Raw genomic sequence first — 15,138 nt, 5'->3', positions numbered from 1 at the left:
GACCACGCTGAGCAGCTCCTGCTGCTGACCAGGCCTCAAGACCAGAGAACTTCAGGGGGCTGAGGACGACTGTTTCACACTCGCATACTTGGCACTGCATCCCAGCGCTCGCCCCTCTCCGAGGATCCACCAGCTGCATCAGCACAGGGTGGCTCAGTGGCACCAAAGGGGTCGGTCCTTCCACAATGGGAAACGCAACTGGAGCCATAAAAGATGCCAAGAGAATTCGCAGATGGGTGAGAAGGGAGACTTTTGTACCCCACTGTTCATTTATTTCGGCACCCAACTGATCCCCTACGGCTCTCATTAAAGGGCTCTTTCCATCCTAGTTTTGGCCCACGGGTTAGACCTGGTTCCTTAATTCAAAGGCACTGCCCTGAAGGCCAGGATGCCTGATGGCGCTTCCGTCCGGTGACTGCAGTGCTCAGCCAGCCCTTTGCTGGAAGCACAGAATTTCTGAGGACCAAATCCGGACAGCAGTGCTTGAACCAATGCCAAGGTGCCTCATTTGTGTGACTAACTAATACCAAATGAATCATAGATTTAAAAAGAAAGAACTTGGATTTTCAGGGACTTACAAACGTAGTAATTACTTCTGTCTTTTATATCCCACGAACATTTTGATCTATGGTTTCCATTCAAGGGAAGAAGCTGTGAGAACAACTGCTGGCAATTATTTGCAGTTTTTGTTTGTTTTACTTTCAAGCACAGATATTTTGCTCTTCTCATCAAGAAAACTTTCTGCCTTCTCTCAAAAACTTCTCCCTGTGCTTTGCTGCTTTGATACTGATGTCTGGTAAGAGGCTTTCAGAACATGATGTGAGTGCATTATTTAAGCAGGTGCTCTCTTCTAATGAAGCAAATAAAACACCACGCATGACAGAGCAAGAAATTAACTTTGTGAGAACCAGGAGGATACAGGTTTAATTTCTCTTCATCCAGGAAAACAACGATAATTCTGTATAATAGCATGCCACAGTCTTGATGAAGAAGTTCAGCACCGATCTTAAGTCTGCTCCTGTAATACCACTTTTCTATTACACACAGACTATCAAGCATCCAAAGAGAAAGCACCCTGAATTCAGCAGGGAAGAACAAACCAGAACGAGGTGATTTGCATTTGCCTTCCAGGAGTCTATTCTCTTATGCTGTAGCTGGAAGATGATTTACCCAGCATTTCCTTTGTGCTACACAGAATTGATGCAGAGCAGACACTCTGAACTCAGCTTCTTCTCCACTCAAGTGCTGTGGTTGATCACCGCTAGGGCTCCCGAGCGAGGCAGATTTCATTTCAGCCAGATCCATTTGTCACCAACTTCAGCATTGTAGCCCTTCTGATAATTGCGACCAGGAAGCTAGAGAAAACAGAAAGTTTAATCAGGCATTTTGTTACTGTTTACCAAAGTTTTTAGATTCTCTACGAAGCGACCTGTGTTATCTGCAAAAGGAAATACGCCTTTTTTTTGCAAAATTAGGTCTGGTACTCGTAGAAAAATTAATTCCTTCAGAGAAAAATAGAGAATACACACAGAAAATACTATTTCAATACCGTATATAAACACATTTATATGTAAACTAAGCCAATTTCTCACCAACAGAAAAGCACATTCCATCTGGATTCACCCATTTCTACCACTGTATGCCATTCCTCATTTTAATTAGAGATGACCCCTCTAATCTTGGTGCACAGTAGAAGAATGGTATAAGTCAGTAGAATCTCATGCCAGAACAGACACACACTATTAAATGCATAAGTTTCACGCATGAAATTTTGAGCTAATTACTACATTTAAATTAAACCATTCAAATGAAATTGCATGTTTAGCCTTCAAGAGCTGAACCTAACTTCACTAAAGCAGAATGCAATCTCTGCCCATCTCCACCAGCACGGCCAGACACCACTACTTGCTAGAAAAACTGAAGTTTCTCAACACCACACCAATACAAATTTCACAGGTACCCTGAGAGCAAAGCAACAACCTTCACTTGCAACCTCAGAACCACACTGAGCTTCAAGCAGCAGCTCTTCCACACAGACCCTCCAGGTTTCTGGGAGCTGACTGCTGCAGACTTGCTGGTTAGCACGACTGACCCTTCTGTGCCACTGGTTCCCAGCCCAGGGCTCATGGAAACACTGATTCTGCAGTTTCATTACTTCTTCTCTGACCCATTGCTATACACAAGGTGCCACATAAGAGAGGTGATGGTAGTTAGTTAGAACGTGGAGAAACTGTGGGACTCAAACTGGTCATAAATGGTATGGAATAAAGTCTTTAGTTGCAGCTGGGATGGAATTGTTTCCTTCAGAGTGCCTGGTAAGATCCTGCATTTTGGTTCTAGGAGAAAAGCGATGTTGATTACACACTGATATTTACAGTTGCTTGCTAAGCAGTGCTGTACAGAGCCAAGGCCATTTGTAGTGAAGGGCTCATGTTGCTGGGAGGGAACAGAGTTAGTACAGCTGACATAAACTGGCCAAAAGGACACTCCATACCACATGACATCATGAAGGAGTTCTGAATGGATGGGAGTTCATCTCTCTCAGTTATGCTGCTCAGGGGCTAGGTGGGCATCAGCTGGGGGTAGTGAGCAACTGCTTGTGCATCACTTTTAGATACGTTCGTATAATTACCATTTTCCTTTTCTCCATCTTAGTCAAAGGTTTTCATCTCAGCCCACGAGTTCGACTTTTTCTACAATTTTTTTTCCCTCTGATTCTCTCCCCCATCCCACTGTGCAAGGAGGGAGCAAGCAAACAACTGCGTGGTGCTGAGCCACCAGCCGGGTTAAACCACAACAATGGCACTGGGCTGGGGACCCTCAGAGTCAGCCGTGTTGTTGGATGGCATGTCAGGAATTATGGATGGTTTCACAGGTCTCTGGAGACACATTATGCAAGAGCTCAGGCCAAGTAAACCAAGAAACACGTTGCAGAAGGAAAGGCTGAATGGACTGCAGCATCTGGGACATCAGATGTGCTAGGAAAGCTGGAGGGTCTGCATCCTCACCAGGGAGGGAAAGCAAGCTGTAATAAGGACAAGTCTAAATGGAGATGCATTAGGCCTAGCACTGCCAGCCAGGCGAGGGAAAGGACTGTTCCACTCTGCATTGCCTGGTATGGTGGGGTGAGGAGAAGGCTGTGCCCCAGAGGGCAGCGGGCACGGAGCAGCTCCCAGGGCAGTGGGCACAGCCCCGAGCTGCTGGAGCTCAGGGAGCACTGGTACACCAACCTCAGCCATAGGGGTTGGGTTTGGGAGGTGCTGTGTGGGGCTGTGGTTGGACTGGGTGACCCTTGTGGGTCTCTTCCAATTCAGGATAGTCCACGCTTCTATGACAGTAGCCCATACGGGTTCTTGGCATGCAGGAGTTCAAGGCGTAGCATCCAGGCCTAGAGCTGAAGAACAGCAGCTCTGGGCATGGAAGGACATGGGAGACTTAAGAACACAGTCCATGCCTGGAGACTCAGCAGGTCAGCTAACAGACACACCTGCAGCCAAAGCACAGCACGGGATTTGGCAGGAAGAGGATAGGCACAGCCCTGCAGACCACGCATGGGCAGCATCACAAGTGCTAAGTCATTCTACCTTCAGCCTTAAAGATTTGGGGAAAGAGGCTGTTTAGGTAGCAGCCATTTTAAGAGATTACTAACACAGCATGCAGGACTGTGAGAGAGAGCCTGCCAATACAGCAAAGCAGCACACGTGCTCTATGCAGCTAGGAGAGCGCAGGCTGCACCAGCAGGTCAGCAGAACCATCTCTTAGCAACTCGTTTTGCTAAAGCAAGGCAAAATTTTAGTGCAGCTGCTGCCTGAATAAACGTGAACCAGGCTCTGTACCCACTAGGTAACTAAGCCACAGGATAACACAACTCCCAGCAAAAGGATCAATACCTTACACTGGGCAACTACTATAAAGTGTGATCCTACAGGCAAAAGAGATGCAGGTATAACAATAAAAAACGAACAAAATAATAAGCAAAATAATGTATCAGCCACACTCTTTACAATTAATTAAGCACAGATTGTCCACCCAGCTCCACACAAAACCTGGTTCCACACAGGACCTTTGGCATGTCCTAGTGATCTTTCAAAGGAACTGGGCAAGTATCCTGCTTAAGAGAGCTGCCTTGATGAAATCTATGCTCAGGCCATGATAACAGCTACTTAATCCAAGCTGAAGCCTCTTTTAAGGAAGGTGGAGGCATCTTTTTTTTCTTTATTTATTTTAGGGTCAGAACAGACTTCTTTCTACAAAGCATCAAGCTAACTGAAGACTTCTACTTCCTTCATAAGACATCCACCACCCTGCCCTGTCACAAGCTATTACAAGTCAGTCTTCATCAGTTTTTCTAGGGTATTTCATTTCAACTTGTCTTTAATGTCTTGTCTAAACGTCAGAAGAAACCATGCTGTCCTGTTAAGAGTTACTCCTGCTGAGCAAAGAGGAGATGTGAGATGGAAATAAATGATTACTATCCCTGCCCTACAAATTTACAGTGGTGAGTTAGGCAGGGCATAAGACCTGCTGTGACCAGCCTGTGTCTATTAATTCTAGCACAAAAACATCTCTCCCTGGTCCTCTCTGGGCAGCACATAATTGGCCCTCTGATACCTAAGAGATTCCCAGATAACAAGATTATTAAAGCAACAGGAGCTCTCTGGGAACATACAGGGCTTTACAGTTCCATTCCTGGGGAAACCTCCCCTATTAAAACAACACAATATCAATCCCAGCAGAATTCAAATTCATTGTCCAAAACAAATTCCACATGTGCCTTTGGTTAAAGACATGCAAAACATCAAAGCAATTTTTATAATAAGTATTCATCCATACTCCATCATTCACAGTGGGCCTTGGCAAAAGCAGCTGAGTTTCAGGGTATGTTGAGGGGCCTTCCAAGCAGCCAGGAAACTGCATATAAACGAATTTCCTTTTACCTAGCAAGCAGAATCATGTGAGTTTATGTTCTGTGCAATATCTATCTTAGATGCAAGCAACAGAGACGACTTTTGAGGAAGAGCCCTTGAAAGCTCACATCTTTCAGAACCATCCACTGTAAAGCTGCACAACAAGGTACAAGGCCGGTCTACTCAGCATCTGGAGAAACACTGCAATGGGAGTTGCTCCCGTTCTTGCGGTGCTCTGCCTGCCCTCCACCTCCTCCTAGAAGAAGCATTTGCTCAGGGCACGAGGAGCCTGTATCGACACAAAGGAAAAGCATCAGTGACCACGCACAGGGTGGCTGAATGGACCAGACAGCTCGATATCAAGAGAAGGGAGGGAGCCTATAGTACTCATCATCATCTCACCTCTCTGCTGCGCAGCCCCAACCCTCTCTGCAGCTTGCTGTAACATTCCACAAGCCCAGTCACCTCCCTCACCCAGTGAGAAGCTATGCACTCCTTTTGGCTGGCTTATTTTCAGTGACTCAATGAGTTCCTTCGGCCAAATGCATACCCGACAGCTGCAAAGAGAAGTGGTGGGAGGCAAACATGGAGATGCAGGGAAGCTGTAGGATGTGCTCCTTTTGGGGCCAGCAATTGGCTAAGCTGAGACTCCACCCTGCATCCTTAGCTTTCCGCCAGCTGAAGCTTCCAGCCTGCTGGCTGCTGAGCCAATACAAGGGCAGGGATGGGAACAAGCAGCCAGCACCAAAGCTGCCACTATGGCAGACAGAAAAAGTGATGGCTGGAAAAAGAGGTGACTGAAGGGAGATGGGACACAGCTCCATGAAACTCACCAGTAGCTGTGAGAACAGAAAGAGGAGTTGAATATTTGACTACTACTTCCAGTACAAGATACAGGTGCCAATAAACAAAGCCGACGGCTAGATGGATCCCTTGCTGAAGGACACTAAAAATTCAGTCTCTCAATGGGAGATCAAGTGAATACTTGGAAGAGACTTTCATTTACCATGACTCGAAATTGAGTGTAAGTTTCCTAGTTGAACTTGCAGCAATGCCACGTCACTGTCAAGTGGCTGGCACACTCTAAGGACTGCTCCATGCTCTCTACCTTCAAATAAAACTTTAAGACTAAAGAAAAAGTACAACTTAATCAACGTGTTAATAACAGCAACAAGTAGCTGTAGAGGTATGCATGACCTCTACCAAACATTTCCAAGGATATAAGAGTAGCAGCACTTAGGGTGAGACAAAGCCCACCCAACCCTTTCCTGGCACCATCAGCACAGACCTACAGAGCACATGTCTGCCCAATACCAAGTGTCAGAATGCAGACAGTAACAACCTTTCGCCTGAAAAGTAGCAAAGGCCACGTAGTTACCACTACCTGGGAGCAGATGTCCCTCCAGAGTGACCCAGCAGCTTCAGGAGGTGAATGCCAGCTCCTGCAGGAACACTGCTGGATAGTGGATTTTTTCACTGCAAGAAAATGGAGGAGACTGAGAATCAAGCTCTGGTCTGCTGTGATGCACTGCAGAACCTGGAGCTGGCAGCAGGGATTAGCTCAAGAAGTATGCTATAAAAACCACTGTATGAAGAAAGGAACTAATGAAATAAGCTCTACCCAGCAAAGGTAGAACTGGCTCAGAGGAATCAAACTGCTCAACTTTAAAAGAACATCAGTAAAAAGATGAAAACAAGATCATCTCATCAGTTAAATTAAGAACTCTGCCACAGAAGTGCCTGTCAAAGCTATAAATGTGATGAAAAGCCCTATAAAGTGGTATATGCTGCAGAGTAGCAGCAAACAGTTTTAGCCAGCTGTTTGCTATATGCTGCAGCCACGGCAAATAAAATCATTTCAAACCAGACATGTACAGGTAGAGCTCTGGAGAGTTTCAACAGCCTGAAAAGGTCTACATCCATAAGCTTAGAATCTGTCTTCTTTTCCAACACTCCATGAGCAAGAAAGAATCACCACTCTTTTCCCTTCTGCCTATAAACATGCATTCATGAGGTGCACAGTTTGATTTCCACAGGACTGGAAAAGACAGACATTTGCCTACAGCTTGGCTCCTACCATCCTTTCCTTAATGCTGTGAGCATTCACCACAGCCTGAGTAAGACAGCTCTCAAAAGCTTTACTGGATTGAGGTTAAAACAGACACAATTTAGTGAAATTGTTCAGTGGTTCCTGCCCTTCATTCATTCATTTAAAAACAACCAAAAACCAAAAAAACAAAACAAAAAACCAACAACAAAAAACAGAGAAATCATTAGAGATCCAATGGAAAGATAAGTGTCCATAAGGAGGACATGGCTTACTTCTTTAAAGCCAAAGCATTTTCACTTCAAACCAGATAGTTGAGTATCAGCAGGAATCCAATCTGTAGAAAGGAATTTGTGACTTGCAATTCGAGCAACTACAAACACCATAAACAATCTAATGTGTATCTCCAGCTCTGCTTTTGCAAGACAGCCAAGAGTAAATAAGCAACAGGGCACGGCTAAATATTTTACTGCAGTCATTTTCCAGTGTCAACTTGCAACAGTACTCCACACTGTGTGTACTCCACACTGGCAGAATACTTTGTTTTTCCTTAGGAAGGGGCATGTTAAGAACACCAATTACTCACCTCATAGTGCAGGGTCCACTGTCTATTGTTGGAAAAAGCAACCGAATTCGAGTCACAAAGACTTAACTCAGTGTAGATTCATTTTTTTAACTGGGCAGGCACAGTGCAAAAAGCTCCTTACAACAGGACTGCCAACAGAGCTCTGGTTGGAACTAGATGATCTTTAAGGTCCCATCCACCCCATTCTGTGACCCTGAGTGAAAGCAGCTCTCTGGTCACCATTTGTACATTAAAACCCCCCTGGAGTGCTTCTCACTAGAAGGGTGCTATCAGGAGAAAAGGAAGATGGCACACTACAGCTCAACAACTCAAACTCACATATCTTCACGCTTTAAGACGCGTGGAGATGTTACGCCAAGGAGCTGGAGCAATGCACGGATGGGATGGAGGTCGAGAAGCAGAGCCAAGCACCTTCAGTACATATGTGCCAAAGCCATCTCCTGATTTAGAGCATGATATTCAGTACAAGAAACCAAGCAGAAACCGGCCGATGTGGGGCTTCCTCCAAAGTTCCCTGGGAGATGCAGAAGAATGGAAGCAGTTCGGCTGAAACTTCTTCCTCCATTCCTCCATCAACCAAATATCTTTTTCTCCCAACTATTTTTTCATGTGCTGTTGTTTTTTTGTTTGCTTGCTCTTAATGTCTTAACAGAGGTTTACCTTGGACACCGCGTTCCTATTATGTTACAGGACAGGAGGGTTTCAGAGGGTAAGGCTGTGCTGCTTCCCAAAAAACTGTTTCCTTTCACAAGACTCAATGTTAGAGTGCCAAGTTTAAAGCAGATTATTTTAATAGCAGTGGGATGTTACTTGCCTTTTGGATTCAGATAAGCACCCGGTGCTTGGGACAGCATGGCATGTAAAGCAAAACCAGAGATCTGACAGTCCCAAGGGGCTCAAAGTCCTCCTCCCCTCCATATTTGGGATGGTTATCTCTGCCTGTTGCCCATGCTATACTTGAAGGTAAGCAGGGAAGAAAAGCTGCATAGTTCCAAGGCAGAAGAGGGGCTACTCAAACTTCTCACGCTTCCCATGCACCTTAAAGGTTGATGAGAACAGAGGAGGACCAGTGAGAAGGAAACAGGAGCAGATCATGCACCTATTTCCTACCCTTTCCCAAAAAACCTTCAGAAACAACTTTATTAACCTTCATTTTTAGTAGTTCCTCGGGTTCCTGTAGACCTACAGCTATCTAGCTAGGCAACATCTTCCTTTATTTTAGAAATGGCTAAAAATATTTTTGCAGAGATAAAGCAGCAAAAATAAATTGAGCTTTTCCTAATTTATTGCGTGCCTGTTTTCATCCCCTCCTGAATCCAAAAGCAGATAGGGCTGGGCATTACAACTGTCAAACAACTCCATAAAAATGAGAAATGGAACAGGAGTCCTTGGTCTAAAAAACAAAAAGTTTGGCAAGACAAGAAAAAAGAAAAATGGCAGGAGAGGAAAAACAGAAGATTGTTACCATGGCATCCATCTTTGATAGGATTACAAACATAGAAAAAAAAGAAAAAAAAAGAAGACAGAATATCTTAAACTCCTTAATTCTGCAAAGGCAAGACTACCATGGAAGCCAACTCTTGTTACCTAAGTAAACTGTGAATAGCTACAGGATTCTGGAAAAAACCAAAACCATAACTTCTGTGAAGTTCTACTTATTCACACAGAGCAGATTATGTGTATGTGTGCATATGCATATGTAAAGTGACTAATTGCTACAACAAACCTGTGTAAAATCTGAGGCCGGCCAGAGGCCAAGGTGTGTAGCACCACACAAGAGTTATCTCCACAGTAAAGCTCACTGCACTGCTTTCACACAATATGGAGCTGCAATGACTAGACAAACACAATGTGAGGAGTGCAGTGGATGGAGGGATAGCTGAACTTTTGTCTCTGCTTTCCTCACACACTGCGAGAGTGCAAATTTCATCTCATGACAGAAAGGGACATCGCATAGTTTGGTTTGGAAGAGAACAGGAATGATCAAGGCAAGAAATCACCGGATGGAAGCTGAAGGGATCCCCAGGATCAGCAAACAGGCACTGCATGGTGGGGAAAAGCAGTATGTGGGTAAAGAGAGAGGAGCAGAGGGTTCACCAATTCAGTACAGGAGCAAGAGGATGCCTCAGATGGGAAGCTGAGGACTAACACTGTTCTAAGCAAGCCTTACGCACACGCACTCACTGGAGCCCGAACTCATATTGTGATAGAAAGCATCTTTGAAGGTAGTTCAAGAGTGTGGAATAAATTCTTCAAAGAATTCTTCATAAACTGCCTGCTCCAAGGGTAAGGCACACGTCCCTGACTTTCTTCCAGTTGCATCGCTCTGGCTAACAAAAGATAAAAAACATTCTGATAAAAGATCTGCTTTATTACAAAAGGAACTTCTAGGTGCATGGACCTGTCTTGTGGTGAGAGAGTTTATGTGCCCAAGCATTTGTTCATTTTCTTTAGTATTCACACCCACACATGCACTTAAAGTATCCCAGCAAGCTAGAAAGAGGATGCAATCCTCCCACTGCACGTTCTTACCCCCTGGAGGGAGGATGGAAAAAAAACAACAAAAACCCTCGAGTGTTGGATGCAAGCTGTGTTTTATAGCATTCTGCTGAAAATAGCCCTGTTCTCCAGGATTTCTTAGATCACTCTTTAAAAACATTGGGGCAAGGCACTGGACAAATAGAGGAAAGTGACTGCACAAACCAGGGTTGGAGCCAGCGGGCTAACACGCATGCCTTTAATTAGAAATGATGACATGGGAAAGAAGATCAGATATTAAATACTTAACTTTCCTGTTATAGCAAAAAATTCTCCACTCTGATATGTAAGTGAACACCAGCAAGCCCTCGACTCCAAACTCTTGTCCATAAGCAGCAGCCTCATTAATTTATTTCACTGTCTTTTCAAATACAAAGATTGGGTAAAAGAAATATTGATAATTTCCCTGCAATCTGCAATGTAACCATTATTGTAAAGTTCTGCAGCTTCGTTTTCAGAGGTAAAAAAGTAGGTGACAGTTTGACTATGAAGCTCAGACAGCTGCACTTTTATATAGACAGCAAAGAGCATGCACCTAAACAAATCCTCTTTTCACCATCCCTAGGAGACTCAGGCAGGACTTGCCGACACAATTTGGGAGCATGAAGTACAAAAGTACATTATTTAAGTGCACTGATTCCATTACACAGAATCATTTGGTTTTCTCTTCTCTGCAAACACATCTGCCTATGTGCTCCAGCTTCACATGGCGCACACGGAGCTTGGAGCACTGTCTGTGGTTCTGTACACGGCTGGAAGAAAGTGCAGAGATACAGCAGTTGTGGAAAAATAAAAAATAAAAAAACCCACAGCATTCAAGCCTTTACTAGTCTGACAGTTCCTAAAATAATGTTGCTTCACTTAAGAATGAACATGCTTATCTCTGATCTACATACCCTGACTAAAAGGTTACTTTTCCTGTGCCAGAAAAGCATCTTTAGAAGTTTATGAATGCCTGAACAGAACGTCTGAGCCCTGCCAGATGACTCCACAGTAAGAGGAAGAGGCAGAAAGCCACCTCCTCACATACAAAAAGAACGTTTACAGAAGAAATTAAGAGGATATACATAAAAAGCAATCCTATGGTGTTCAGAGCTGTATGTGGTTACCTCGCGATTTTGAGGAAAGGAAAATGTACTCAAATCTCATTCCCTGAGAAGTGTTTCCTCCTCCTCCTCAGTTGCTTGTGACTAATTAATATTTTGAACAAAACCCAGCTTCTGCCTGGAATTTGAAAATCCCTGAAAACCACTGTTATTAGGCAGCATGAACTGTGTGCACGCAGCTCTGAAAAGCACAGCACTTAGTTGCCTATTTGTACGAGCAGGGATGTATAGCTAGTTACAGGACTGCCGAGGAAGAAAAATCCCCTGCACAAATCATTGTGTTTATCTGGTAAACATCATTACTCCAACTTTAAAAGCATGCATTTCCCACAAGGAAAAGTTCAAGTTCTGTAATTACACCATAATTAAGCCTTTATTTACAAGTCACGTGAGCCTAAAATCTTTATCTGTCTTCAAACGCAAGAGTGGTAGCAGAGATGCAACCATCTGTGCACAGACACGGGCAAGGCAAGGCTTTATGAGCTGAGATTCCCTCCCATCAGACCCAGCAAACTCGTAGCCAAGACTTGTGTCTACAGTTCATCTGCTTCTCCTGTCTGTGCTGCTTGGTGTCTTGCTGCATTACCTCTGAATGCAAGCAAGCAGAAACTCACAACTTCGTCTGCTAAGCAAAGTTGGAGGAAAAATGCAGCTCTTAGGTTTCAGCACAAATAATTGGATTCTCAGAACATTAAACAGCACGTGGCCCTGTGCTCACCTTTCTAGTAGCTTAGGTGAATGCTTCACATCTTTTCCACTGTGCACATTCCCCGTGCCTGAGGGCTTACAAGAGTTTAAGTATCCAGAAGAGAAAAAAATAAATAGTAGTCGGCACTGTCTGGATTGAACAGAACGCTTTGTGAATCACACATGACTCCTCTTTATTCCAAATGACATTATCACTTTCCATACTACTTCCCTGAATCAGGGCCTAAAAGCACGCCTGCAGATGGGAGATTTTATTTTGGCAATGTTTTTTGCAATGAAAAGCTCAGGCTCCTGCTGTCAACTAACTGGCATCGAGCAGAGCAATCCAAAATCCCAGCTTTCTTCCCCAGGTACTCACATACCTACTCCTAAGCACCCCATTGCTGCAAGGGAAGTGACTTTTCCCCGAAGGCAGCTATCTGAGGAGGCAGGACGTTCCCAGTTTCATGCCAACACAGAGAGGAATGTGCTGCCGTACAGCTGGAGGGAAAAAAAAGGCTTTCAGAAGTAGCACCCCTGCTTTCCAGCACACAGCTCTAAGGTCCTAGCTGTGTGTCAGGCAGCCTCAGCAACTCCCAGCTCCTCTGCTAGGTGACATTTCAGCCAAAAAAGCCTATCATCTATGGGAAGAAAGGCACCATCAGCACAGATGGATGTTGCGTGCTGGCAACAAGGCATGCAGTAGGCCATTCTGAAGTATGTGCTGCACACACATAGACATCTCTTGGAGTGAAGGACTTCACAAACTCTTAGACCGAGCCTGAAGCTTGGGATTCAAAACGTCACACTAAAAAGCACAAAACTGGTAGCTCAGATGAACCACAGCAGCTAAAGCAGCTTTTTGCTGCTTTAACCCTTATTGTTAACCCCCCTTACAAGGTGAAAGGAATACATCTCAAATGAGGCAGCACAGCATGAACACAGAGCCTCTCCACTGCGCAATTAACCGAGGAGGAACAAATTCTGCTAACAGTTGTTTCAGAAGTCCCTATGAATATTCGAGAAGAAAACGCTGCTAGTTCAGCTTCCAAATGAGCCCACAGAACAGTTTTAATTCTATTAAGAGATTGTATACAAGCACAACCAGAAAAATGACAAAGCTCAAATCATGATTTGCACGGTTAGAAACAACTCATACAGATACTCCTTTCCTTTTGTGATTTCTAGGGAAATAAACAAAAACCCAGCAACCACAGAAGATTTCAACGCAACTTGAAAATGAACCATCACCTGCAACTTCTGTTTGTCCAATCATCATTACTTAATTGCCATCAGTGCCACAATTTCTCTGATGAGAATTCACAATACCTGGCCCTTAGGAGAATGCTGCGTGGTAGGGCAGGACCCCATGCCAGCTGAACAACAATAACCGATAAGACAAAGTGCTAAGTCAATTGGAAGCCATTGTCTGCAGAATCAGAAAGGCGAGCAGCTAATTAAAACATTGTGTGGGAGCCTGCATGAGGTGTATGAGAGTGCTGGGCCACAACAGGCTTTGGATGTGTGCCCGCTTACAGAAACAAACTATTTAAAGCAACAACAGTTCTGAGATCCAATGTAATGTTCCTACCTCCTCAGCCCACTTCAGAAAAACACCCCCTCCTCAAGGGTTTTATAAGCAGCCTTCTTTAGTCGCCATGGGTTTCCAATTTTCTGGTTTGACTCAAAGGATTATTTTAGATTTCAGAGGTCAGAGACTAATCAGGGCAGGAGAAACAAAGACAAAAGGAAAACCACTTATCCTTTAGTCCACATCTAAAGATCAAAAAAGAAAATCAGCTTACGAAACAAACCATTTGTTTCATTATTCCTCTTATGTAGAAGCTAGACTTCAAAAAAGGTGGGGACCCAGGCAAAATCCAGAACTCGCTCTTTGAAACGTGCATCTGTGTACGTGAGATTAACACCTAGGCTGTGCACAGGACAGTGGTGAATGCACTCACACTTTTGCAGGCACTGTCGTTTGGCTGTTGGACAGGTGCTCCCTTTCCAGGGTTACTCACCGATCGAAATTCGTAATAGATTTTATCGTACTCAGCGCCTCCAATTGTGATTTCTGGAATGAACCGAGGGATAGCTACAGGATCCAGCACTCCGTCTTTGTCCTGAACACTGAGGGGCAACAAGGATAAGAAAAATACTGTTAGTCCAGATTCCGCAACAACAGTTCTGAGTTTGACCGAATATTAAAGAACTGTTTCGCTGTTCAGCAGTTCTCTGACAGCTTTTCCCTCTTTTCAGCATACGATGTACACACAGCCCCGTCCCTCCTTGCCCCCAGCTTGTTTCTGCTCCACCTTCTTCCTTTTCCAGTTCCTCCCCAAGGTTTTACCTTCCCCAGAGAGGCTCTGCCACGCCTGGGAACCTCCTCTTAGACACCTCTTTTTGCCTTCATATCTGAACAAGGTAAAAATGCTGGTGCTACGGAAGTCCACAAGCTACAGTAACTTCATTTAATTACCTTTCCTGTTCCATTTGCTTTCACAAATGAATCCTCACAAGGATTATCAGAAGATAGCACTTTTCTTCCTAAAGTTTTCATTTTAAAGGGCACTGAGACAAACAGATGTTTGGAAGCAGGCAGTATCCCCAGCATCCCACCTGGCAGCAATCAGGGGAAGTTTGCTGCGGCAGCCGGTAGGACAGTTAGTGACAAAGGGTGCAAACAGCAGGATCCCCAAAAAATCTACAACACCCAGAGCCAGCACTTCCAAATATCCCAAATTTTAAGCGTCTGAGAAACTGCTAGAAAGCCACCTTCTGCATACTGCTATTAATTTGCAGATCAACAGTGCCACCTATGTGCATCTGGGGAAAAACACATCTGCTGTCCTCTACTGCAAGCCATGACCAAGTTCTGAATTTGAGAGCTATTCAAATAATTGTGCTGTTAGTCTCTGGTAAACTGCATTTCCTGACAGGCACAAATGAAACATATGCCCCGAGGTAACATGAAACTAACTGCCCTCTAGCATTTTTTCCCCTAAATTGCAAAGCTTAGCAACTCACCTCACAGTTTCAAATAGTAAATGAGACTGCTAAGACATACTGACACTGTGAGCTATTCTGCTGCAGATCAGTCAGTAAGGAAACGCAGGAATTCAGTAAGAGATGAAGAGAAAAAAGGACAAATGCCCATTTACAGGGCCAACACCAAGGATATTCCCTACAAACTATTCTAGCACCTACACAAATATTAAGTCTAGTATTTTCTAACCGGCTGGGCAAATTCTGCAAAAGCAGAAG

At 44.3% G+C, this 15,138-nt stretch overlaps 1 protein-coding gene across 1 annotated transcript in view; it reads right to left on the bottom strand.

The window, feature by feature from the left end:
- Positions 1–892: 892 nt before the first annotated feature.
- NDUFA10 (NADH:ubiquinone oxidoreductase subunit A10) overlaps positions 893–15,138 on the bottom strand; it is a 39,473-nt gene continuing 25,227 nt past the window's right edge. The window contains exons 9-10 of the mRNA XM_042822380.1: positions 13,896–14,004; positions 893–1,355 (exon numbers count right to left, since the gene is read on the bottom strand). Of these exons, the coding sequence (XP_042678314.1) occupies positions 1,287–1,355; positions 13,896–14,004 (178 nt within the window). The 3' untranslated portion in view covers positions 893–1,286. The remainder of the gene's footprint in view (positions 1,356–13,895; positions 14,005–15,138) is intronic.

This window comes from Centrocercus urophasianus, unplaced genomic scaffold, assembly GCF_019232065.1.
Source record: "Centrocercus urophasianus isolate 14NV4802_14NV808 unplaced genomic scaffold, USGS_Curo_1.0 seq_20, whole genome shotgun sequence".
In the NCBI taxonomy this organism is placed as follows: Eukaryota; Metazoa; Chordata; class Aves; order Galliformes; family Phasianidae; genus Centrocercus; species Centrocercus urophasianus.
Note: the sequence above shows the minus strand (reverse complement) of the source record. Positions and strands in the feature narration are given on the sequence as shown.